At 42.3% G+C, this 25,459-nt stretch overlaps 1 protein-coding gene and 1 non-coding gene across 4 annotated transcripts; both read right to left on the bottom strand.

Moving 5' to 3' along the window:
• Nucleotides 1-26: 26 nt before the first annotated feature.
• On the bottom strand, nt 27-25,231 carry LOC110858039 (E3 ubiquitin-protein ligase HUWE1). 3 transcript variants are annotated; one of them, XM_022106678.2, is made up of 60 exons: nt 25,062-25,231; nt 23,373-23,565; nt 22,896-23,147; nt 22,556-22,795; nt 22,385-22,447; nt 22,114-22,305; nt 21,917-21,988; nt 21,636-21,835; nt 21,239-21,494; nt 20,971-21,072; nt 20,729-20,890; nt 19,884-20,246; nt 19,499-19,768; nt 19,128-19,421; nt 18,824-19,000; nt 18,506-18,751; nt 18,224-18,421; nt 17,314-17,640; nt 16,946-17,226; nt 16,435-16,660; nt 16,255-16,374; nt 15,573-16,110; nt 15,268-15,503; nt 15,083-15,199; nt 14,819-15,001; nt 14,573-14,701; nt 14,256-14,495; nt 13,244-13,719; nt 12,919-13,159; nt 12,658-12,817; nt 12,373-12,590; nt 12,042-12,224; nt 11,544-11,854; nt 11,240-11,472; nt 10,851-11,046; nt 10,655-10,784; nt 10,152-10,515; nt 9,740-10,002; nt 9,534-9,660; nt 9,369-9,464; nt 8,947-9,165; nt 8,630-8,877; nt 8,402-8,555; nt 7,830-8,295; nt 6,989-7,220; nt 6,750-6,924; nt 6,390-6,661; nt 5,967-6,304; nt 5,644-5,887; nt 5,094-5,480; nt 4,488-4,747; nt 4,234-4,421; nt 3,414-3,934; nt 2,640-2,901; nt 2,085-2,360; nt 1,734-1,922; nt 1,346-1,667; nt 1,027-1,192; nt 752-942; nt 27-595 (listed from the first exon to the last, which is right to left on the bottom strand). In XM_022106678.2, the coding sequence occupies exons 2-60, from the start codon at nt 23,424-23,426 to the stop codon at nt 493-495; spliced, it is 13,749 nt and encodes a 4,582-aa protein (XP_021962370.1). In that variant the 5' UTR covers nt 23,427-23,565; nt 25,062-25,231; the 3' UTR covers nt 27-492. The 3 variants fall into 3 exon arrangements, with proteins under 3 accessions (XP_021962370.1, XP_021962373.1, XP_021962372.1); XM_022106681.2 differs by having other exon boundaries at nt 8,417-8,555; XM_022106680.2 differs by having other exon boundaries at nt 23,382-23,565.
• Nucleotides 7,667-7,738, bottom strand: Trnah-gug. Its single transcript has one exon. It is a non-coding gene; the product is annotated as a tRNA-His (tRNA).
• Nucleotides 25,232-25,459: the final 228 nt, after the last annotated feature.

Below are 25,459 nucleotides of genomic sequence, written 5' to 3'. Positions count from 1 at the left end.
TAATTTCGTTCAATTTTGTGTCTTAATTAATTATTTACTGCAATCATCATGTCATACAATAGTATTTATTATTATTATTATTATTACAATTGCTGAAGGAGGTATCATTATTATTACACAAACAAATCGACGCATCGCTTATCATATTCATGAGTACTTAAAAAAAGTGTTGCTTAATTATTTATTTGAATAGTCCATTTGTTGTAAGCGGAGAAAAACTGTGTTTTTTTAATCCAAGATTTTTCTCAATTTATTATATTTTTCAGACATCATATCATGACAAACAACCACACAAAATTTAATAATTTAACGTATTTTATCACTTATAATTTTAGCATTACATACGTGTCGACTTTTTGTATAGAGATACTGAAAAAGGTACGGACTTTTTTTGTAAAAAGTAATTTAGTAGTAGTATTTTTATGTATGTATTTAGTAGTATCACGCATAATTTAGTTTCACTTTGCATGGGGATATCAATTTCTTATTTTCTTAAGCAAAACCAAATCCCTCAGAACATTCGTGAATGGCTTTCAAAAGGTAACTCCGCAGCTTGTCGTAAGTCTCATATCCAGGCAGATCCAATTGATTGAAACTGTAAAGGAGGAAAAAATTTGTCAGAATTTTGTGTAAAGTATGTTTTGTAAGTAATGAATAGTGGGGAGTAAATTGTCTCGAATTAAGACTATTCACGCCACATTTGAAAATAATTTTTGACATAATTATTTCTTAAACTGTATTGGTTCTATACCAGGTGTGTGCACTAGGAAGACGATCCGTGGACCGGTCGTCGCGATGAATTTGAAATTTCTGCACACCGTTCATTCCTTCAAGGGCACCAAATCCTTGAAGAGGCACTTTGGACGTTCCAGTCACAAACTGGAGGAATTTCGCTCTGTCCGCTTGGTCAAAGGACCTTAAAGCTCTCCAAAACCACTGAATCTATAGAGAGAGAAAGGAACAAAACAATAGGAACTCAATTAATGTCACATTCCCCTCGTGATTATACAAACTCAAGCTCCTTACTTGTAGAGAGTTCACTTGGTACTTGTGATACTCGGTGTTTGCTTTCAAGTCTTCAATGTCAATATTAGGTAAGCCGGAGACGAGCAGTTCCAACTCTTGCTCGTTGAATATCGAAATCAGTCGTTTCGGAATTATGTCGTAAAAACCTTCCAAAAATGCGTTCAACCTGCAAAAACATACAAGTATTTAAAACAAAAAACAGTAAAATCATCGCTACCATTAACTACCAGCCTAAAAAAGAATTATGAAAGCCTTGGTATCAACCACCACTGTCAAAACTGGTAGCCGATATTAATGCAAAGTATATGATCTGACTCACTGCTTTCGTATCGCGCCCGTCATCTTCATCTGGCAGACAAGGCGGATATATTCCATTTTGTTAACCTCAGTGACAGGGATATTCCGTCCGTTGGGGATCAAGTCCCGAATCTCGGTAACTCCAAATTCTTGAACCTCTGTGCTGAAAGTGAGCTCGTATCCAAGTTCATCCACCGTGTTCTCCATGAGGAAGGCGAGCCCCTGGTAGAAGCTGTAGTCCTCACTCTCCATGTCCGTGTAGCGCACAGGCTTACCAAGAATGTGTTTGTAGAAGGAGCGCGTAAAGTAGCATTCGAGCAGCTTATTGTCGTAGATGGCTTTCGCTACAAGGAAGAAGAAGTGGGCGTAAGAATGAAATGCGAAATAAGAATTTGAAGATGTGTACGTACCAATGACGCGCCCCACGAACTTAAAGTAGAACAAATGGTTCGAGTTGCAGTGGGAAAGTTGATTGATCATGTAAGTGACACGGTCGCCGGGAGAGATGGTGAAGAGGGCGTACATCGGGTTGAAGATTTCTCGGGATATGATCACATACCACTCTCGCAACAGTCCACCCGCATCCTGACCTTCCTCCGCTGAAATATTTGTCAAAAAATAAAGTTAATAAAGTTTGAACTAACTTGCAAACTACAACAACCGTTACAAACTGCGAGCAATTACCAAAAGTATGCTACACACATAAAGATATGATGCTAAATTGTAATGCAAAAAGAAATCATGGTTTCACAACAACTCACCTTCAAAGACGATATAGAAGCGATTCTTCCACTCTTCTGATGGTTTTCGGTGCAGTTCACGGAAAGAGTCCTCAAAAACATGTGATCTTGTTACATGCACCGCCAGATCTTCGCGTCGCACTCCTTCGTCCAGGCGTTCCAATTCGTTCCGGAAGTAGCGCCGCTTCACGTCAAAGTCCAACACCCGTGTGTGATCGACCAGGACACAGAACGGCCCCTCCGCTAAATTGGAGGAAGACTGGCGCAGAATTTGGTTCAGCACGGTGCGATGAGTTTCTGTAAATCAAGAGGAACTAGTAAACACAAGTTGTTAAAAAGATGGGTATATGTATGAACCTCTTTAACAAAATAGGTCAATTTTAAGTTTAAATGCTAGCAAAATATGTTCATTTTGAATGAGTTGCTGATATATTTTTACGAAAGCTTCAGTTTTTGAAATTTCACTAATTTCACATTCTATACGCTATGTTAGTTTACGAAAACTGAGTCAACTGATGTAACAAGGGACAGAAACGACATACAACCAGAAAAATTAAACAATTAAATCGAACTTACCCGCAAACTTCAAAAACTTTTGTGTATCGAGACTAACTATGGTCGAGTTTTGCTGAGTGACATCCAACATTCCGAAACCGCTAGCCTCTGTCATCTCAGTGTCGACCAGGTTCCGATTTTCCGACGTGGCCTCAATGGGGGATACGGGGGGAAGGTCTTGCTGCAGATGGGCCAGCTGCGCTTCCCTTGATTCCGCCGTCGAGTTTTTCTCCTCCTTATCCACAGATGAGGCATGGACGAGGAAGAAGGCTTCCACTGCAGGCTACATATACAATTGACCAGAATCGGTTAAATCGATGACGACCACATTTACAAAATCGGACAGACCAAATAATTCTTCATATAATGGAGGTCTCCCAGCGTATGTTCTCAGATTTTTACCAAAATTAGTCTCAACGATCCCAAATATAAAAGTATAAAAGTATAGTATAAAAGTTGCAAACCACACTACACGATCTCCCAATGGTCACGTTTGGCAGAGATATTTGCATCCGAAGAGGAAAAAATGCGCCCTAAAACTTAAATTGTACACTCTCCAACTTTACTGCGCGTCTTCTCCTCTTCGGATACAAAAATCTCTGCTAACCGTGACCATTGGGAGATGGCGCCATTTGCAAATGCCATATTAATTAAATTAATAATCGATTGACACTAATTATTTGGTCAAAATCAGAGACCATATATATGCTGGGCGACCTCCATTGTTAGTGATCACCTCGCACATATTCCACATATTTACTTCATATTATATCACAAGAAACCAAACCAACCAACCTGCAACACCAACACTGCATGATGATCTGGCGTATGTCCCAACTCCAACAGACACTCACTCAACGTCTCCCACAATTTCTCCAAGTCCAAGAGCGAGCTCAACCTCGGGAGCAACTTGCTGACGTCGACATTTCCACGGGGGTGGTTGCTTGGGGCGAGCGGGGGTACATCTTCATCTCCCGGCAGGACGACGTCATCATCATCCTCATCGCTACTCTCGTCAATATCGACCATTGCTTCAAGACCTCGGTTCGTTCCGGTCGTGGTTCGTACTGGCTCTGCCGCCGCCGGGGGCGCCGCTTCGCCAGCATCTGATGGATCTTGGTCTACATCCATTGGCTGTTCTTCACTGAGACGGATTCGCGACGAGTTAACGACGCGTTCAAAGGCGGCCTGAAAGTCGCGCGAGGCAGATTCTGGCATCCCAGCGGTCACGGCTTGAAGCAGAGAGCGGTCTCCGGCCATAATCGTGCTCGACATGAGGGGTCCACTCAGCGAAGAAGACGTCGCACTGGGGCCGGCTACAGGAAAATGAGTTGATTAAATAATATCCAGTCATCAACGAACCAATGGAATACTTGATCCCCTTAGATTTGTTATGAATTTATTACACTCTTAGGAAACTGGTATTCAATCATTACTGACCGCATGTAACTTCACCGGCACGGTAATAACGGACATTACCGTTTAGAAAAATTTACAACTCAGAAACAAACATCAACCAATCCGGCAGGATGCAATTGCCAAATCAGTACCAGTACGGGATATATATGTGATTCAACCAGATTTTTAACAGTGTACTTATTGATACTTTACTTACACATCATTTTGTATTTCTTGATTGCCGTCTCGATCGATTCCCGCAAAGAGATGATGACCTTCAACAATCGGAGGAAAAAGGATTGAGACGAAGTTTTCGAAGTCAGCGCAGTCATCGAGGGTAGTTGCAGTTCATAGGCTGCCTTGTTCTTAGAACTGGGCTGAATCACTACGGTGTCCTTAGTGAATCTAGTAATGTGACAATTTAATAATTAATTTGTCCCCATCAGTTCATTACAATTAATCAAAATGTACCTGTCCATTAACGTCCCCTTGAATGGTTTGTCATCCGGATCACTGCCTGCAGTTGAATTACTACTGTGTCCGCCAGCTTGTGAATCTGACTCGGCGACGGCGGAGGAAGAAGAAGAAGCAGCAGCAGCAGCAGCAGCGGCGGCGGCTTCACTGACCAGTGGCTCTTTTCGCAATGAACGTAATTCATTTTGAAGACTAGCAATGTGTGCACAAACAACGTTCCCGAGTTCTCGAACTCCCTCCATCAAGAGGTTCAAGATCTGAAATTACGAATACTCAATAGTCATCATCAAAATAAATGCAAAGACCAATTTATTTCTATGCGATAAATCTGCATTTTAAATCCGTTTTCACCGCAAAAGACTGACCCTGTTCAGTTTGTCACTAGTTTTATGAAGTGTATGCTACCCCGGGTTTTTGGGTATCAAAATTTTGAGCATTTTCATATGCGACTTGAGTTACTAAACAAGTAAATAATAAACTTTGTACAAGTTCAAGTCACATATGAAAATGCATAAAATTTCATACTGAATATGAGTATTAAATTAGTTTTAAAACTTCGGTCAACATTTGTTATGAATAGCTATTTTTAAAGTATTTTTTCACCTTATCCCGAACCAGTGGTGGTCCATAGGATAAATTGAGCAATAGTGACGTCGCTTCTTCGAGACCCTCTTCCGTACAGTTTTTGGACGTAATCACTTCCACAATCAGTCTTAGGTGAGACTCTGTGATGAGCAGCGACGCGTCCTGGGGATGGACGGGTTCTTCAAGAAGCACTTTCCTCCCAAAGCCGGACGTGTCGGGGATACCGAGAGAGATCAGAGAAAGAAGCCGGAGGAGTTTGTCCGTAAGCAGCGTACTGCGTCGGATGCAGCCATACGACAGCATGTTGATCAGTTGGCCGAAGGGAGACGCTTCAAATGACACGGCTGGACTTCCTTGGTCAATCGTCACGTTGAGGTTCGCGTGCGCCTTCGCCACATGTTTTCCCTGTAATAACAAAAATTAGTTAGTGAATTTAAGAATTAGGATAAGTTAATACAAAACTGGGATAGTTTTTAGACTTTGAAACTTCTGTCGTCGTCTGTCGAATTGGTTTCAATTTACCCCTCCTCCTAAAAACACACTAAATTTCTTTTATTATTGCACCCACCTTTCTCGACGACGTGGCAGAATCCAGTTTTAACAAAATCTCCCAGAATTCCGGAACGTCAGACTTTTTACCCGGCGACGCCCCAGCCTTTTTCGCCTCTGGCGGTGGTGTTGGTGGTTTCCGCTCAATCAAATTGTAAATCTTGCTACTCGACTCGTGACAGTAGAGCGAAGGTTTCGCCTTGGCTGGCAAAAAGTGGGTAGGGAAACTTTTAGCGAGATTGCTCAACACGTCGAGCGTGTGTCTGTAAAAAGAAAAAATACAATATCAGTCAAATTCGACTTCAACCAATCATATATTTAATTTTTAAGTATTAATCTCACTTAGAAATTGATGGTACGGCTTGAGCATGAATGGAAATTATCCGATTCTCAATTCCACCCTTCTTCCCAGTGGTAATAGCGGACTTGTGAATTTCGAACACGCTCGCTCGGCAACCCAGCGCCGCGTCGAGACTCAGATTAAGCCAAGACGGGGTAACAGAGATGGGAACCAATTGTTTCGTGGTGTTGTCCTTATCGGATGTTGGAATGGATGGATTAGAGGATCCGACGTTGGGCTCCTCCTTGATTTGGATAGCCGAGGATGAGGAAGCTAATGCTAGGATTTGGTGGGGTAGTCGGCTACACTCGTTGGCTCGCTCCATCACGGAGAGGAGAGACTAATAAGTACAAAGGATTTATAATTATGAGTACAAAAAGATCTAGCTACGTGAAAAAATATAGATTTAATGAGTTAAAACTCACCCTGATGACCCACTGGCGCGTGTTGGCGTGATAGCAGAGGTTTCGGAGAACCCTGTGAAGGCGACCGGTGTTGAGACGAGGGTCATCGAGGAAGAGGAGGACCAAAAGACAGGACAAGGCCTCATTATCCACGAGCTGCTTCCCTTTGATCTTGCTCGTCATTAACATGTGTTGCGCAGCGATGGCGGCGGGACCACGAGGCCATGGTTGTGCCCAAGCGGGACGTCCGGCAATTGTGGTTTGGAGTCCGTAGCGAGAAGTGATCCTCATTCCTGTGATGAAAGAAAAAAATAATGGTAACGCCCACGTTACACTTTGAGAAGGACACATTTTTGCGTGTAACCAAGGGATATCACTCACCACTGTTTCTTAAAATTGATGACAGCGCGGACCCTGCTGTGTAGCCATGACTAAAGAATCGCTCGTGCAAAAGCTGCCGATTTCTCGACTCCCATTCACGTCGAAGTCCTTGCGCTTCAGTCGCCAAGTCGGCGGGAAGTACGGCGATTTGAGATTCATCCATGTCAGTCAAGATCTACGAAATGGTAAAAGTTCTTACGCACAATTCAAGAAATTATTTAAGTTAAACTCATCCTTACCGCTTGACGTAGTGCTGGTTGAAGATTGCGGAAAAAGGCTTCCGTATCAACGGGATCGTTCGGGTTACTTGTCGTAGCGACACGGCGCTGTTGTTCGAGTCGCTGTTGAGCCAAAACTTCTTCTTGAATGGAGGGAGGAAGAGCGGCCAAAAATTCGGGGCTTACATCGGTCACGGGGACCACTTCTACGACGTCGGCAGGTGCAGCGCGCGCTGGACGAAGTCTTTGCAATCTGGAAGATATTCAAATTTAGTTGTCAAAGTTGGATTAAGATTTTCAAGTAAAATCGAATTAAATTTACCAAGTACGGTTAAAAAAAACATACTTGAGCTTTTAAAGTTTGACAACAAAATATAATCTGACTATAAAAACTGCAGCACAAAAAACATGATTATGATTTCCTGCATGAAATTGTAGGAATGAGAAATAACGGTATAGTGCAAAAATTTGGTGACCCCGGTCTCCATCGAAGGAAACATTTCCCGGTATAGCCCCAGACGTACTCCTTTGTACTACGCGACCACCATATCAATGCACCCGTCAAATCTCACTCATACTTTTCTTCCCCACAGTATACTTGTTTGCCAAAACATTCGGAATTGACATAGTTTTAAGTAATTATTAAGTCTGCACAAAAGAATTAAGTATTTCAAAGGGTACAAGTGCAAAAATGTTACATGCCATGACCAGGATTCGAACCTGGGTTACCGCGGCCACAACGCGGGGTCCTAACCGCTAGACTATCATGGCGAGTTGAAATCAAGGCCTCACGAATCTACTACTCTAACCTCATCTCACAACTAACTCGCGCTTCAAACCAAATTATTGGCGTGTCTCTCACCTCAAATGCTCTGAAATCACTTCCTGTCTCATCTCCTCGGGCAAGGCGGCCAAGAAGGATGGATCCACCCCATCAGGAATGACGATATCTCCCAAAACATTTCTAAAGTCTTCAATCGATTGGGTTCCCGATGGTCCGGCGACTTCTCCTTCTCCCACATTATTCTCATTCCTCATGTCATAGAGGGGTGGAATAGGCGACAGACCATCAGAATCTCTTGCTGCCTCAGAACTTATCGGCATCAGTTCCTCCGACTCGTTGGACTGATCGTCGTTTGCTGATGTGTCTCCAGCCACGACGGTTCCCGTGTCTGATGATCCATCACCATGTTGTGGCGACAAGCTAGATGGATTGCGTCCACTGCCTGGTGAAGCGATCGCATTGTGTTCGGACGTTCGTGCAGCTGCGAGTCGGGCAGAACTGCGTAGCCCTTGACGACGTCCTTGCCTTCGTTCTCCTGGAGTGCCTAATTTTAAAAAAATCCAAATTTAGTCAATGTTCACGAAACGATGTGTTAAAAATGTTTAAATTGGTAAATAAAATAGCTCGGTCAATACAACAGTTAAGCTGACCTGACTGGCGTCTACCTCTGCCTGAACGGGGACGTCCAGTGGAATTAGTCGAACTCGTAGCGGGCGATGAGGAAGTTGCAGGCGCACTGGTGGGCGTCGTGGTTGCGGAGGTTGTCGGAGGAGGGGGTGGTGGCTCGGACGGTTCCTCAGTTGTCTAAAAATATTAAAACCCAAAGTTGAGATAATAAGTTCCCTCCCTTTCAAACAAGAAAGGGTCTAAAGACGTACCACATCCATGTCCGACTCGTGTTCATCTTCGTCCTTCTCTTCATTAGGAGTTGATGCCGAGGCAGCGCCCTCATCGTTGACGTGCCGAGATACATTTCTCAATGATGCAGTATATCGAATTACGGGAATGTTGTTCATGAAGGTTTGTTCAGTGTTGTTGGGCGTAAAAGTTGAGTTGAAGTTGGACGCGGTAGCATTGCTAGTTTCTGCTGTGTCAGAAGACGAAGGGTTTGTGGTGGTGGCAGAATCTAGAAAAAAGGGTTGCATAAGTAGATGAGCTAGCTCTAGACCACCGAGTGCGATCGTGTGTGGCACACCATTTTCGAAGGGCGTAACCCTCGTAGAAGCACCACTCGATGCTGCAGGTGCTGCTGTCGTGGTGGTCGCCGTCGTCGTAGTAGTTGTAGCCACTGTGGTGGTAGAAATGTCCATCGTCGTCGTAGTTGTCGTTGCAGTGCTATTTGTAGGTCGAGAATTTTCTGAAATGGAAACGACTTCTGGGTTGTTAGCATTTTTTGCTACTCCGGCGGCTTCCACTGCAAGGAGAAAAAAGTGACAATTCTTTGTTACAAGCTGTATAAATTCAGCGAGATGGATTTGTTAATAACTAAAGGGACGGAATTATGTGCGAGACAAGGAATGCTCCTAAAATGTTAGGATTACAATTAAACTCGCCTTCAGACTTTTGCACAACTTCATAACGTGTACACAGTTGCAAAGATTGACTAAATAGTATTACCTTTCTTCTTTGCCTCTTCAGCCTTCTTTTCACGCCGGGCGGCAAACGCCCTGTCTCGCTCGGTCTCAATGGTTTCGACGATGGGTCGTTTCAAAGCTGCCATGACATAAAAAACAGTACAAAACCTGCCTAGACTAATTGTAAATAGAGCAAGACAATCCTTACCAATGACGCAATCGTGCATCGACTCTCCATCCAAAACCTTGGACTCTTCGCACCACCAGTGTAAAGCGGTGTAGTTGGAGAGGTAGCTGTTATTTCCGGACCCTCCATTTCTTGCTACGGTGGGATCCTGATCAAGCAAACAGATACCCAAGTTAGGATCATCATGTAAAATAAAGTATGTTATAAAATAGCCACAATTAATTTACCACTGCAGCATCTAACATGAGCACTCTGGCCGGATTTTGTACTCCTAGCCCATGATTAAAGGATTGTCCTGAGGTGAACTGCATCGCGTCTTGAGCAGTGGATGGTCCCAGAAGTCTCTGAATTGATGGGGGCGGGTTTCTTGGAAGATGAATGTACTGGAAGCGTCTATTTCGAGCGGCACGATGACCTCGTGCAGTGATGGGTCCAATGGTGGGAGTATCCACGACGGGAGGAGTGAGCATCGGATGGTTGAGGCGAAGACCTGACAAATTTGTAATTATTATTTTAAAAAATCCGATGGTTTCTAATTGTCTTTAAAATTTAAAATATTTCAAAATTTCATAAACAAAAAAAATCCCATTTCAATAAAAAATTAACCCTAAAATCCATAAATTTATTTAACATCCTTACCACTTGCATGTTCGCTAATTAGCGGATCATCGAACAAGCCGACGTTGAAATTGTAGCTTGCATTGTTAGTAAAGAAAACGGGAGTGTTTTCATCATGACCGTACTGAACGACGAGCAAGTCCTCATCCCGGTCCATTCCAGGGAAGCGCATAAAGCCCTCGTCCATCATGTGGTCGTGGTCACGATCGTCGGTCGACACAGCGTCCTCCTCCTCGTCATCGTCATCCTCTTCTTCCTCGTCATCATCATCTTCTTCTTCCCCAACGTTATTCCCATTCCCGTCCTCATCATCCTCATCGTCGTCACCTTCTGAGTCTTCAGAGTCCGAGTCTGACGTGTCATTGTCGCCGTGGTCTACGTTAAACTATGGAGGAATTTTGCCTTATGTTAGAATTTCAGTTAATTTGTTTTACTTAATTTCAATGGGTTTTGCTTTATTCGAATTTCGAACCAACATTTGCTCTCCCATTTTTACTTCAAGCTTAACCAATGTAACAACTCACCCCAGCGCGTTCTCCAAACTCTCGGTCTTCTCGAGCAGTTCCGTCCTGCTCGGTCTCCATACGATTGCTAGTAGCATCTGCCATCAAGGCGTCGGCAAAGAGTTGTTCATCACTGTGTGCATTGGCATCTCTGCAATTAAAATGATGACAATTAAGCTACGAATTTAATAAAAATGCATCCCCCATTCCAACTTACCTTTCTAGTAAGTGATCCATAATATCGTCCAGGACGTCGTCTTCCCTCTCTTCGGCTGGATCGTGATGAGTGTGACTTTCAGACGTGGCATCCAAAATACTTTCGGCCGCAGCGGAAATGTCATGTTCCGTATTGTCGGCATCTTCCACAGTCTCCTCTCCTTGAGCATGAGTTAACTCCGAGTTGCTAGTGCCACCTGGCCACAAAAAATAAGGTTAAAATAGAATAGTAAAGTTTCGAGTATTAGTTTTTGAATAAAAATGGTTAAATAATTAAGAGAGATCATTTTAACCTTAATGAAAATTAAGGTTAAAATGACCGCTGACAGAAAAACAGGTTCAAATTCATACATTTTTGTCACTTTTTTATGAATAAATTGTATTCTTTACCCGTATGAGTATTATTCACAGAGTCCAACACTGCGCTCTCCGCCTTTGGTTTTACACGGTGCGGATTTGATGGCGCCGGTTGATTTACAATTCGAGAAATTACTTCCAACGGCTTCAACGCCGCATTGATTGTCGCCGCCATCTGAGGACTTGATAAATCCAAACTGTGGGAAATCCGGGTCAAGTCCACAATCACGTTTTTCCTTATTAGCAGACGCACCACTTGGTTCATGCTGAATTTCAGAAAAGTAATAAGTACATAACACGCACACACTGAGAGTAAATAAGATTAACGAGTGTTTACCATAATTGTGTCGGCTTTACGATTGTGACCATCTGTGTCGCAGGGGCGGATGAACAGCCTTCAATCATGTTGCAAATAAGGCCTGCAAGGGCTTGAATTCTGTTATGCTTTTCTACACTTTCCTTCATGGCGAGGGCTCGTTGAAGGGCAGCCTTGACTTCCGAGACGACGATGGCTTGCGCGTCGGGGAGATGGTTACAGCCAGACATGGCCGAAATTAGGTCGCGCACCACGATTGAGCAGTCCTTCTCTGACACGGTCTGTCCCGGAGGGAGCATCTTGTCCAGGAGGAAGGCCAAAGCGGTACAGTCCTGAAATTTGGACGAGAATATAAAATTTGAATGAGGAGTTGAAATAGATAAAATGTAATATAAAAAAAAACAAATCAAGAAGAGAACATGTGATATGCAGGTCGATCAAATTTTGCAAACTCATCTCCAGTTCACAAGCTGTGAAGTTTTAAAACTTTGAGTAAAATTGATCAATTCCTCCACTCACCTCTGTGACATGGATGCTAGTTCCCCCTTGGAAGTTGTACTCTGCTATGATCTTACACGAGTACGAGTAGGAATGGACAGATTCGGCTAACAATTGACAAATCGCATCTTTCGGAATCAGTCTCCTCTTTTTCATGACATCGCCCAAATCCTTCACCGGCTTCGAGTTTGTGTCCGTATCCATCTAATTACGAACAAAATTAGTATATTATTAATTATCAACCAAATCACCACAAATTTTAAATTTACAAATTTCCATCAGCTTAATCTTTATCGTAACGTTTCGAACTGACAAGAAATACTAATAGTTAACCAGATTTTTTTAAAATTACCATTTCATCTGTATTAATCATCTTCACTTGAGAAGATGTTTTTCCGGCAGCTTCTTCCTCCTTATTAACAGACGATTGTTGGTCCCCATCGCCTGGATTGTTCAGCGTGAGAGTAACCAGGAGCTGTTGGATTACATTCTTCGCGGCGTCACCCATCGTGGTAATTAAGCTTTCCTGCTTGCATGGGACGGCTTTCACGATCAGTCTCAAATCTTCCTCTGCAAATAATACGACAAAATTTACAATTTCGCCCAAAATCAAAATTCTTTAAATCAAGTCTCGTACCTCGTCGAGTCACAAAGTTTAGATCGACTTGGAGAATCTCTTTCGCCACGGAGACGAAGAGGTCGGGACAGCGGCAGGCGATCGGAGCGAGGACGCGGAGCAGGTAGTGGAGCTCTTTGCATGTCGATGCACCTGTGCTCAATACTTTGGCTCGAATCATCTATAAAATATAAGTAAAATTGGCATAGATTATTTTCCTCGCTTATTTTAGCCTCTCCTTTGTATTACATTGTCCTCATGATGTTCCTTTAAAGATCTCACCTTTTCCACTGCATATCTTAAGCAGCCTCGATCCTCGATTACATGTCTAATCAGCAGATTCGAGAGGGGTAGAACTCCAGGAAAGTTGGAGTTTTGCGTCAAATCTAGCACAAGCTGGATTCCGCCAGCATTTGCAAACGTCACGGCCACCTCGTGATCACGAGTAGCTCGAAGACAAAATCTCATCAGGGCGTGGAGGAATTCTGGCTCGATGGGGTGTTTCATAAAGCTCACGGAACATCTATAAAAATAAAATCAAAATTGAACACATGTGGATTTTTAGAACTTTACAACTTTATAAAGTATACAAAAATTCCAAGCTTACTTGACAAGATCATGAACGTCGTCCCGGAGCAATGTCTTAAAAAACTCTAACTTTTCTCGGGTATAACGCATTTGCTTCTCTGTAGAATTTGTCGTCCCTCGTCCTTGTCCTAGAAAAGTGTGACGATCTGGATCTTTTGGTCGAACGTCTTCTGATTCAACGAGTGGATGAGGACCGATCCCCGTCATCTTTTCAGAATAGCCGACACGTCTGTTGGTAGTTGGTAAGTATTGAAGAGATGGTAGGACGGGGGCCGGATCCGCTAGCCAGAGCGTGATGGGACGGCGGTTCGAAGTCTCCTCGTTGAGCTGAATCATTGCGTTGAAGTTGATAACATAGCGGCGTCGCCCGGCAGTTATGCGGACGGTGCTGTCCCCATCCCAGAAGGCCTTGTTGATTACAGTATTGTTCGTGGAAGAGTAGGGGCACCACTTGCCAGAATTGATGTCAAACCATTTCCAGCGGTAGTCCGTATCCTTGAAGGTTGGGAAAAAATTCGTGTTGGAATTTAAAGTCCAATATAATAAATCTACTCGCAACTTGGCAGATTTAACGTATAAATCGTAGTTCGTAATTTTGCAATTTCGATACCCCACATTTTTCATTATTTTTAAATTATTTACATCTATCGAATCATGTTAATTTTCACAAACTTGTAGTTTGAAATTTTCAGAAATCAGATCAGAATCTAATAAATCTTAAAATGATTCCACATAAACAGGCCAAAATTTCACCAATTTCAAAAAATAAATGAATAAAAGTTCACAATATGTAAAAAAAACTGGAAAATTACACTATTAGATATCTGGTAAAATCTAGTTCTGTTTGTATAGTCACGCATCAGTATTAAAGCTGCTACCGATCGCTTGGTATTAAAGTTATACCGGTCCGTAAAAATTTGCTACCGATATTGTAAAACTTTACTACCGAGCTATTACTAGATGATATTACTTATGTATCAATACCACGAGTTAGAAGCCAACGAATTCAGAATTCTCTCATTTGTACTCACATTTTCCAACAAGTATTTCCTGTTGCTCAACGCCACCGCTTTTTGATAAAGATCCAAGAGTAAAAACGTAGGCGCCAACCAGGGCGGAGACTGTAAAACGCCATTCTTCATAATCCCAGAGGCTACGAGCTGCTCCGTGGTGGCAGAATTGAGCGCACGTTCGTAGTATTTGATTAGACGGACTATCGAGTTTGGAATGTCGCTCTGTTCCAAAATCATTCCGCAGAGAAATGTCATTTCCTAGAAAATTTAAACGAATTTTTTTAATGTAATTTTTTCTCTAAAGAAAAACGATTTTTTTAAATGCGAAATATTACATCGGACAAGAGGGAAAAGAGGTGCATCCGGTATCCAAACTGTTTCGGACCCGTGCCCAATGTTACCGGAGCCAAGCCGTCCGTTCCTTTCTCCAAAAGTTTTACGTAGAGAAAAATGTCGTTGTAACTCTGAAATCAAAAATGCGAAATTTTGAATGCATACTCAAAATTACTGTTAAACTTTGTTAGAAATTATGCAACTAGTGATTCAATTATAATTTAAAATTTAATCCAAGTCAAATGCACCTGTTTAATAATTTTCCACAACGTCTCTTCCAACCAAAGCATCCCTTTCCTTTGCCCGACAGCAATTAAGAGCTCACAAACTCGAAACACAGACTCTGGAATTTTATCTAAAATGTCCATGCACAGCTCAAACACATCGGTGGCAAAGTCATCAATCACTTCGGGTGTCAAGGACTCCAAATTCTGCCCAGAAAATAATCATAATAAATTTCAATTTATAAGATTAAATTCATCACTAAAATTTATTGCAAAAAATAAACTCACATCAAAAATGGATTTTGAAAATGCCGCAGCCTCTGCCGCTTTTGCTGCCTCTTTCGCCTTCTCCTTATCAGTGAACAGTTTTAATAAAGCTGTCAATCTTTCATGACTCCCGGTTGGCTGCAAATATATATAAATTTTTTGCTTGTGCAAAACTATCCTATTAAAAATGCAAGTGTAAAATTTACCGGTAGAGTGCTATTATCTCTGGCAATGGAATTACTGCTGCCAGCACTTCCACTACTCGCACCTCCAACTGTAGCCCTCGCATTACTCAACAAATAGTCCGTCGCCAGCATTATGTTACTAGTTGTGACTAAGGCTTCAACACATATTTCTAGTGGGAAACCCATTTCCATCAATTGTTCCAAATGGTTCAAATCCACTCCAAGGCGCTCAGCGGCATCTATTCGATCCACTATTTCTAAACAAATGAAGACAAATTCAAAAATTAAGCCCTATAAATCGAAATAAAATCATGTAAAATCCTTACGAGTATTTGCATCTGCGATCTGTCCCCCAGGTAGGGGAGGAACACCCTCCGGAGGCCTTGCAAGTATCGTCAACGCCGTGGCAACGGAAGCCTCTGTTGACGATAAAGGACCAAGCGCCCTCAATGCCTCCATGTTCCTCAATTCGTTGATCGTTAGTAATGCGGGTACGCGTTCGTCGTCTTCAGATTCTACTACTGGAGTTGGTACTGGCAACGGGCGTGGCTCGAGGCTGTGAGGTGCTGTGATAGGCACCAGGGCTGGGCCGAGCGGAAAGATGGAACCGTGGTGGTAGAAAGCCGCTTGTGGGGTGCTGTCAGAAATATTGGCAGGGTCGATAATTCCGGTCGGTGGGATGGGCCTGGGTGGTCGACCGGGTAAGGGTCCAGCCTGATTTGTTGCGGGTGAGGGAGCGTTAACCTTAGGAATGGTCAAGACGACCGGAGCTGTGGAGGGTTGAACCGCTTCTGAGGTTTGAACTTCTTTCGACTCTTTCGTTGATGAAGTAGCTTCCGAGGTGGCTTGATTACCTGGTTTTGTCTGGAAATAAATAAAAATCACGTGTGAAATTTATATTTACAACAATTACAAGATTCCAAGTTTTGTTATAGAGAAAATTCTGTATGAAAAAATTGAGGTAATTTTTAATTATATTTTTAATTAAAAAAATAAAACTGTTCCCACCTGTCCTCTCTTAAAACGGAACACGTAGCACAAAATCGTCAAAAGGGATTCGATCGAACGGACTCCCAAATTCTTTGAACCGTACTGCTTCAACATGTGGACGATAGCATCGAATGATTTCTACACACAAAACCAATTAAAATTAACCCCAAGTAAATTTTAGCAATTTGAAAGACAAACCTTGTGAATATGAGCAAGGAAGGCGTTCGCATCAAACTCTGGAGACTGAGTTAGCATGAGTGACTTTGTCTGTAAGAGGTGTTGATTATCCAAAATGGTTTTCGGGTTGGCAAACTTCTCAATCAGGAGGAGCCACGATTCCAAAAATTGTAACTGATGTTCATTAATGAGTAGAGGGCCGGGTGTATAAGACCACATTGGAGGGATCATTGCCCTATAGAAAATCCTAACAAATAAAAAAAAATAAACAAATTAGTGTACGTTACTTCTTTTAATTTTACAAGAAATCTGTGTTCAATTTAAACATGGTTTCCTTCGTTTTTAAACTAAATTTGATAAACAGAAATGCGTGGCTTCGATTTATGGTTCGGCAAAGCCGAGAAAGTGGGGGGCAAGGTCCGCTTACGGGAAATTTTCAGGGATTGTTCCCCCGTTTTTTTTATAAAAAAAACGAAATTCAACCCACGCAGAATTGTGCCTGAATTTAAAAACATGGTAAAATTTGTATCACCTGAAGATGGCATCCAGCCCATCGGCTTCCATGAACTTGCGAAGCATGAGGTGGTAAGGAAATTTCTTTTCGTCGAAGAGAAGTGGAGCTGAGAAGCCGACGGCACATATGCTAAATGTGATTCGGGGGACTGGCGAGTTCATTTTCGGCTCCCAGTTTAGGGCAAGAGTTAGTAGGTTGGCGAGCGTCGTGGCCACCGGGATGGCGCCAGGAACGATCACCCCAGGCACTTGGGGAACGTGGTGGCCGCGTCGTTGGCGCAGCGGAGACCCCACGCACAACTATTAAAAAAGAGAAATCAATTTTTTAAATGCAAGAACAGACTAAAAATCTGTGCCATATATCACCACAAAAAATTAGAAAATTACCTTGACGAGCAGTCCGAAGAATTCAGTCAGAGCCCTCCCCAATCTGGAAGACGCGCTTAATATCGGCTTGATCAGTTTGGCATAGTTTTGCAGAGTGGCACTGCTAATCTCTTTCATCTGTAGATGCGTCGAGGTCATTGTGGTTTGCGTGGATGAGTTGACGAGGACGCGTTGCGCAACGTCCGCCGCAGGTGGGTCGACTTCCATCCCAGTCGAGGACGAAGATTCGGACGGGGTTGTGACCGCGGTCAGATCTGAAGACGATACCGCTTGTGGGTCGACAGCCATCTGTTCCGTCGTCTTGGTCAGACTCACTTCCGCCTCCTTCTACATTTTTGGATAAAAATATACCATGGTAACCACTTAGGGAGCGTCCATAAATCACGTGATCGATTTTTGGACAATTTTGACCCCCTCCCCCCCCTTGGTGACCGGTGGTGATAATTTCGCTACCCCCCCCCACCGGTCACGTGACACGAGATGATGCTCAAATTAAATCATGTCCGGAATAACAATATTTTTTAAATCATTAATCAAATTAGAGCTACATTACACACATGTGTAAATAACTATTTAATACGCCAGTCAGACATAAGAATTTAGGTCGAAGCAAGTTTATAAATATGCAAAATGAAAATCAAATTTATATAACGTGCGTGTGGTATCATACCACACGCACGATATAAACTCTCATGACATTTATTGGCAAAAAACTTTACTCATGTCACGTGACATCTGACCATCTACCCCCCCCCCCCCCCCCCCCGTGATAATTCGTGACAAATTTCAGACCCCCTCCCCCCCTCTAATCGATCACGTGATTTATGGACGCTCCCTTAGCTAAATTGCTGTGCTCCATTTATCCTGTTTAAATCCTAATAAAAGGTTACTCGTTATTCTAAAAACTTACCAGTCCTTCAGGTGGAATTAGTTTCTCCAAGTCTTCCTTCCCAAAATCGACCGTTCCCGGTTGATATTCGCCGCCACAGAGGGACAACAACACGGTACTTTCCCACACCAAGTTCAAGTAGAGTTGGGACAGTTGTTTGAGCAGATCAATTCCCTGATCGTTCCCCCACGCTTTCACCACTAGAGTTCGAATGTCAGTCTGTAAAAGAAGTACAATTTTAATTACAAATTTCCACACTGGATAAATCAATGTTTTATAATTAGAATCGTTTTGCAATCGCACCTGTCCCGTTCGACAAACATGGATGAACATGGTGATCATGGAATGGATGGAGATGATTCCATGCAGTGCGGGCGTCTCGTATGGATCGTTCACAGCTTCCGCGGGATTTGTAGAGTCGGCAAGCTCGCGGAGGAGGACACTACTGCCGGGATAAGGGAACGGATCGTTCAACTTTTGCGTACGGTTCATTATCGGCAACATGGCGTCAATTCCGCGGTCTAGGACAAGTCCCTCGTGTGCCAAAGTCTGCAAGAATGTTTCGCGTTAGAAACGGCATATTGTTTTCTTTTACATTTAATTTCTAAATGACAATCCCACCAGAATAGAGCGACACACGGATGCGGTTGCTTGACAGGCCGGTGAGGCTGGGAAGTCGAGTGGGAGCGTATTCTTGGACAAGATCGACATAAGGACGGTGAGTCCCCCTTGCCGTACAAACTCACGGCAGTGATCGTCAGTCGAATTATTGCTGAGTATTGCATCTAAGCACTTCATCTGCAATGACACAAAATTTACATAATGAATAGTAAATTTATCCAATCTACATTTGGAGATTTGCTTTGAAGCAAACAACAATTGTGATTATCGTCAATATTTTTATAATCTTCCTCCAGATACGTACCACATTTAGGACGTAATCCATGTAAGGAATAGGCGATTTGTCTTCCGCATTGGAAGACGACGACTGTGTCCCGTCCGCCGCCACTTCGTCGCGACTGGAGGAAGTGGAAGGTACGGGTTGGGAATGTGAGGCGGTGGAGGTTTCCTCATCATCGTCATCTTCATCCTCACTACTTCCACCCTCCGACGCCCCACTCCGCGCAGTCGAGTTCACAATGGGCAGTGTCGCCGGCTTGTAGTGAGTTTTTGCGAGGGCACGTGGACTAGATCCGATATTTGATAGTTCTTCCAACAGCTGCAAAATCAATACAAACCCCAAATTATCATACTAATCAACTAACAAAAAAGTTGGGTATATCTTCAAGCACGTACCTCCACCATTGAGTGCATGGCGACCACTCTGAGACTAGGCTGATGTCTCATTAACTCGTCGACAGAGTTGCCCAGGTTTGACGCCGTGTCGCCCATTGGTTCGGCGGTACGGCGGCGTCGCATAGCGGGCAAGTAGTCGGAAGAAATCAGCATACGGAACAGCTTCTTGAACGGTTGGTACTTGATGAACGCATGCAAACCCCGGTTGTTCAGACACAAGGCGGAAAAAACGTTTGGCATCGTCGCTATCACTTCGCGGGTGGGTGGAACCTGGAGAACAAGAGCGAGATCAAGTTTTATTATTTGCATACTTAACTAATTTATTGCAATTTATTTCCTAAGAAAGTGGTAAAGAATGGCATCTTAGAATTGCTAAATAACTCACATCTTTCACCAGCAGAGCTTCTGACACGATATCTGTCAACCCGCTGTCTTGTAGTGTTGACAGTAACGACGGCTCTTGGAACACGTACACGGTCACTATGTCCGTGGCGAGGATGAAGAGGGACGCCCCATAGTACTCGGCATTGCTGATAATGTGCTTTAGTGCCCCCGGGAGGGAGCCTTCCATAATGTGGCGAATCCCGTCGGAAAAGGCCGGATCCTGAATCACTTTCTTCAAGAAGTTCAACATCGACTTCAACAAGGCGGCCCGTTGGGTGAGACAGGTCGTCCCGTTCGGGATAAAGTTAGCTGAACTATTCCCTCTCCAGAGAAAGTTCGGAACGAAAAGATCACTACTTAAATCCTGAAACAATAGGGTACAAACTTTAGTTTTATTACATATCCATACATTGCAACATTTTTTGAAAATCGGAGTTTACAGTTCGTTATTTTTATTATAGATTTCAAAAGCTGACAAACAATTCTGAAATTCAAATTGGATTTCTAATAAATCAAGTAGGCCCTTCTGACGAAACATGTATTTGAATTTTTGAATTGCGCTTTTCGAAAAGCTATAGGATTTTGAATAATAATAAATCAAAAAATACGGGTCATTTTTCATGTTGAACAAATCAAAATTGGTCACATTTAAATCTGAATTTTACATGTGAAAGCCCTGTATTGTTAATTAATTAAAGTTCATTGGGCTAGTAAGTCTTTGAAAACTAAAGCTGTCCCAATCTATGAAACTGGTAAAAAGAAACTTGGTAATTTTATACAGTTTGAGACACGTCAAAACATGTGTCTAAACTTTTACCGACAGATAAGTGAAGTAGGTTTTCTTACAGTCTGACTCCCACTGACGTCCGTGTCCATGGGGACGTCTGCGTTATCTTCCCGCCCAGCACCGCCAATCTCTGACATACTGGAGGAAGACTGTGGGTTGGAGAACGAGTGGCGTGCAACGATCTCGAAGGGCTGGTCGTTTCTACAAGCGTTCACTTCCATCTAACCACGAATTAAAAAAAATATTTAGTTTCACTTTGGAACACTTTTAATCATTTATGTTTCATCGATGATGCTTTTACCTCTAACCGGTTGACGAATGATGTGAGCCCATTGTGTGCTTGGAATGCTTGCATGTCCATATTGGTAATGAGATCAATGACTCGTACAGCTCGAGTTACAAACTATAACAAAATCATTACAATATTTACTCAAAATTCAACAATTAAATTTTTGGTCGTGTAAAATTAATTACTAATTTTTTTTAGTAACTATATTTTTCGAATACAAAAAGTGACGTGCTTTCATTATTATGAATATGATCATTGATTACAAAATTATTTCTCTCACCGTAATTTGCTCTACATCGACCGTGTTCCAGTTTACGACTTTGAGGAGACTCTCGAGAATTCCGCAGTTGACGAGAGCTTCCCCTCCGAGCTCGTAGCTGGCCAGGTGGTAGAGGAAACTGAACAAGGAGGTGGCCAATGAGAGCGGGTACGTGTGCAGTTCGTTCGGTTTACACGACGTCAGAGACGCTATACAGGTTCGCACCATGACTGGCAAGAATCCATGGTAGGAACCGGCTCCCGTCGCATCAATTATACTGCAATATTTCAAAAATTAATCTTAGAACTGAAGCCTAAAAATTAATAACAGTTTTATTTAATAACTTTTGGGAATTGATGTTAAATTGTAATATTTATCGCAAAGTTTGCGTCAAGGACTATTTAACATAAGTTTATACCTTGGAAAATTTTGAGCCCTATCTAAATGGATGATGGATGTAAGAGTTTTTAACGCGGCGGCTTTGATCTCGGTCAAGTAGGATCTGTCCAGCTCTAAGACGTCGACCAGTTCCTCCATGAGGCCGTTGTACAGTAGTTGCTGCGTGTTGTCCTGGATGGCGTTGGCGTACACGAGGATGGACAAGGCTTGAAGACGTGCCTTCAAATTATGCAATTGTTGAATTAGCATATATGTAAATTACTATTTATCTAATTGTTAAGAATATAGCGTGTATAATACCTGGATCAACTGGACCCTCTGCCCCCAGTGAGGAAAGTTATACGCTAGGCGGAGATGAGTGAACAGGACCAGCTGAAAGTAACAAGTTAGAAGTTAGCATGCGTTCACTTAAAGTGAATTTGATGCAAAAATAAGAAATAAATTGGATTTGCTACGGTATAAAACTCATTTACTTCATTGTGACCACAATTACGAACCTGTTTCTCAGGAGGGACTTGATACTGGGCGACGATGTCGTCTAAAATGTCGGCTGGAGTGCCAGCAAGAGTGTGAACGTTTTCGATATGTATCACCTGCCAGGTGTCACCTTGCTTCCAGCGCGCAACGTTCGGCTCAGCAACGACCTTGGCAAACTCTAAATGAACTGTGGTGGCAGTAGTTGGAAAGTCCTGGGTGTAACATAATAATCATACACCTTTAGATATCCCATTTTTAAAAATGTGTTAAATAATTCGCCACAAAAGTTACCTGGAGTTGGGTTTGAAGACAGCACACAGCAAGACCAAATCCAGCCTCCTTTCCACCCCAGCTCTGCAATAATTAAACAATATTAGTTAAATATTATTGGTATTTTCGGTAACTTAGCAAACCTTGTAAATCGGAGTTACAAACATTTGCATGAATCGATATTAAACTCACCTCAGCGAGAAGTGCCAATCTCCCCAGCAGCACGTCTCTCCTGTCTTCAGACAACCGTGTGAGGAAATTGCTTCGTTTACTGAACATGTAGAGTAAATGAAGCACTTCCAGTACGACGGACAAGTTAATCGAGTTCAACAACGCGGCCAGGTGCTCCATTGAGTTGTAGACTGTTCGTGAAAAAGAGTGCTCAATCAGGATGGAGGTGAAGATACAGATCTTTTTCACGCATTCTTGCAACTAAAAAGACGAGACAAAAATTAGTTTCAGTTTTTCCAAGGTTTACCATCGCGACGTGTCCGAGTCATTAATTTTTGCTTGTAACTATTGTTGCCCTTACCACCGGCCCGCTCGCATCATGCAGGTCACACGCCATCGCCCAGCTCGTCCCATTGCGCACGGTGGCCTTTTGAAGGATGGAATCAAACAGGTCGAGCACATCGATGAAGTGGTAGAGCTCACATTTTCCATACGTCCAGATATTTATGCTGTCGAGCACTTGGATGACGGCATGCTCGGTGCCACAATGAATCGTCTTATCCACATTATTGCAAGCTTTGAACTTTTCTATGAGACCTTTGCACTCCGGAGGCTACAAACAGAAAAAGATTAAAAAATTAGGATAAACTTGTCACACGTTTTACCAAATTTCTAACATGTTCCTTCAAATTTTGGTACAAAATTGAATTAAATACTGTGATTCTTTCATAATTGTTCTAAATCGCGAGGATACAAGATCTTATTCAACACAATTTAAAGGAGACGTTGTCAGAAAAAAATTGGGGTTAGGTGAAAATAAGTGATATAGTTGATTTACAATTCTTACCACCTCCGTCGTGCCTCGTTTGGCTTTCGTGCGATCTATTTTCATACTGGTTTCATTTTTCGGGGTCAAGTGTTAGGAACAAAATCGCAGCTGCCTCCTCCGTCCCTTGACACACACTTGAATTTAAAGAGGACCTCGCTACGAATTCCTCACTCCACACGAAAATTTTTCTCTTCTTTCGGACCTGAAATAGAAAGAAGTAAATGAGTTATAAAATTAATTATTGTAAATTCTTGGAAGATTTATTCTTCTAGACGATAACAATCCACCATTAAATTGATAAACAATGGTGTAATTACAATATCACAATCAACATGATGTTTATGTTTGTAACTTAAATATCCTGTCGTCAAAATAGCAAATTGTTGATTCACTACTAGGGCAAATAGTGTAGAGGGGACATTCATATCACAGTGTAAAATTTACATTAAAAAAAATCAAAAATTTTTGGAGAAGGTTTCAGCTCAACAATTTTACTCATTTCATCATAAAGTTTACACTGTTACAAATCCTGACGTACAAATGCTAACTATGTGCTTGAATTTTAATACGTATATGATTAAAGCCTATGCTTACAATTGTTATCAGCCGTGGTCGTGTAAGATGATGGGGGCAAATTGATGAATAATTGTACAAAATGTGAGACAATCCGTGGACCAAAAACAATCAGATCGTAACCTTATCGTGGAATATCTCTCTTTCTGGGATAAGTTCTTAGATTAACTTGGAGTTAGGTGCATCAAAATTAACTTTAGTCAATATCCAAGGTGCAGGTTAATTATCCCCAAAGGATCCCAATATTAATTTTCCCAAATAATAATTTGTAGGTAATTACGGAGCCAAGTTCAGAGGGCAAGATAAATGAAACGCATTTTTAAAATGCACCATCATGATGTGTCTTTCATTAGCAAAACTATAATATAATTATTTGTTTATCCTAATGTGTAATGTGGGCTCGATCACAATTACATCCAATGGATGACCTTTCACCTCGTGTTTATACAAAACCCGACCAATGCACAGTGTAAAACGCAAAATGTCACTATGTTCTATGACAAGCTGCTTCTCCTTCACGTACGTTTATTAACGTTGAATTGTACAACTTCCAGTATTTCTACTATTAAAATTTTATATTTGAACACACTTTATGAAGAAACCTTAAAAATTCATTTCAAATTAATCGATTGAAATGACTCGATATAAAATTTGTATTGAATTTTCCATCCAAATTACATTGACAGAAAAGCACACATGACAGAAATGATGATAACGGATAAGCCCAGTCCTTCATCCCCTCCAAAACTAACTTCCCCCCAACTTTTCCCCTTGCTTATCACACACAAGCGAAAACAACCCACCTCGTGTTTACAAACTGAAACGTTCTTCTTTTCCTTCCTCCTCCCTAACCTTACCTTGCTGACTTGACGTTGATGCTGATGATAATGATGACGAACGAAAGAAAAATCAACCGATAACCTACCCTCACTTTTTCCCCAGAACAAAAAAAAACTACCAAATTATTATTCCCGACCACTTACTTGCTTATCAATCTTTCACCAACACAAATTTCTCAGCCAGAAATTGTTTGCCCTGTTGCTTTTTTGACTGACTGTCTGCCTTTATTAGTAAATTATACGACGGAGGATTTAACAAATGACAAGTAAATGGGTTCGTACTCACCTTCTCGGCCGAATCCGCGAATGGGTTTTTGGCGTCACTTAGAATTTAGATAAGATGATATCGAGTTTGGAGGTAACAAGTTATCGAGGAGATGACAAAGAATTAAAAACTCGAATTTGTTGGGTAGTCTTCGCCTCGCTCTGTGTGATCTGGTGGTTTTGCTGGCTCGGAAAAGTGGTGAACTGTGTGCTGGCTGCTTAGTTGGTTGGGATCGGGTCGCCCCCCATTGGCTGGGATGTGACCCACGTGATCTCCATGGCTCCGAGGGAAATTCGACTTGGTGCGGGTCGTCCAAAAAAATGGGGGGGGGGAGAGGAAATTATGAAAGGGAAGGATGGGGCCCCTGTATTTGGAGGGGGATGAAAAAGTAAGATAAGGTTGGGGTTGTGTGGGAAAGG

Source organism: Folsomia candida, unplaced genomic scaffold (assembly GCF_002217175.1).
Source record: "Folsomia candida strain VU population unplaced genomic scaffold, ASM221717v1 Fcan01_Sc020, whole genome shotgun sequence".
NCBI classification, from domain to species: domain Eukaryota; kingdom Metazoa; phylum Arthropoda; class Collembola; order Entomobryomorpha; family Isotomidae; genus Folsomia; species Folsomia candida.
Note: the sequence above shows the minus strand (reverse complement) of the source record. Positions and strands in the feature narration are given on the sequence as shown.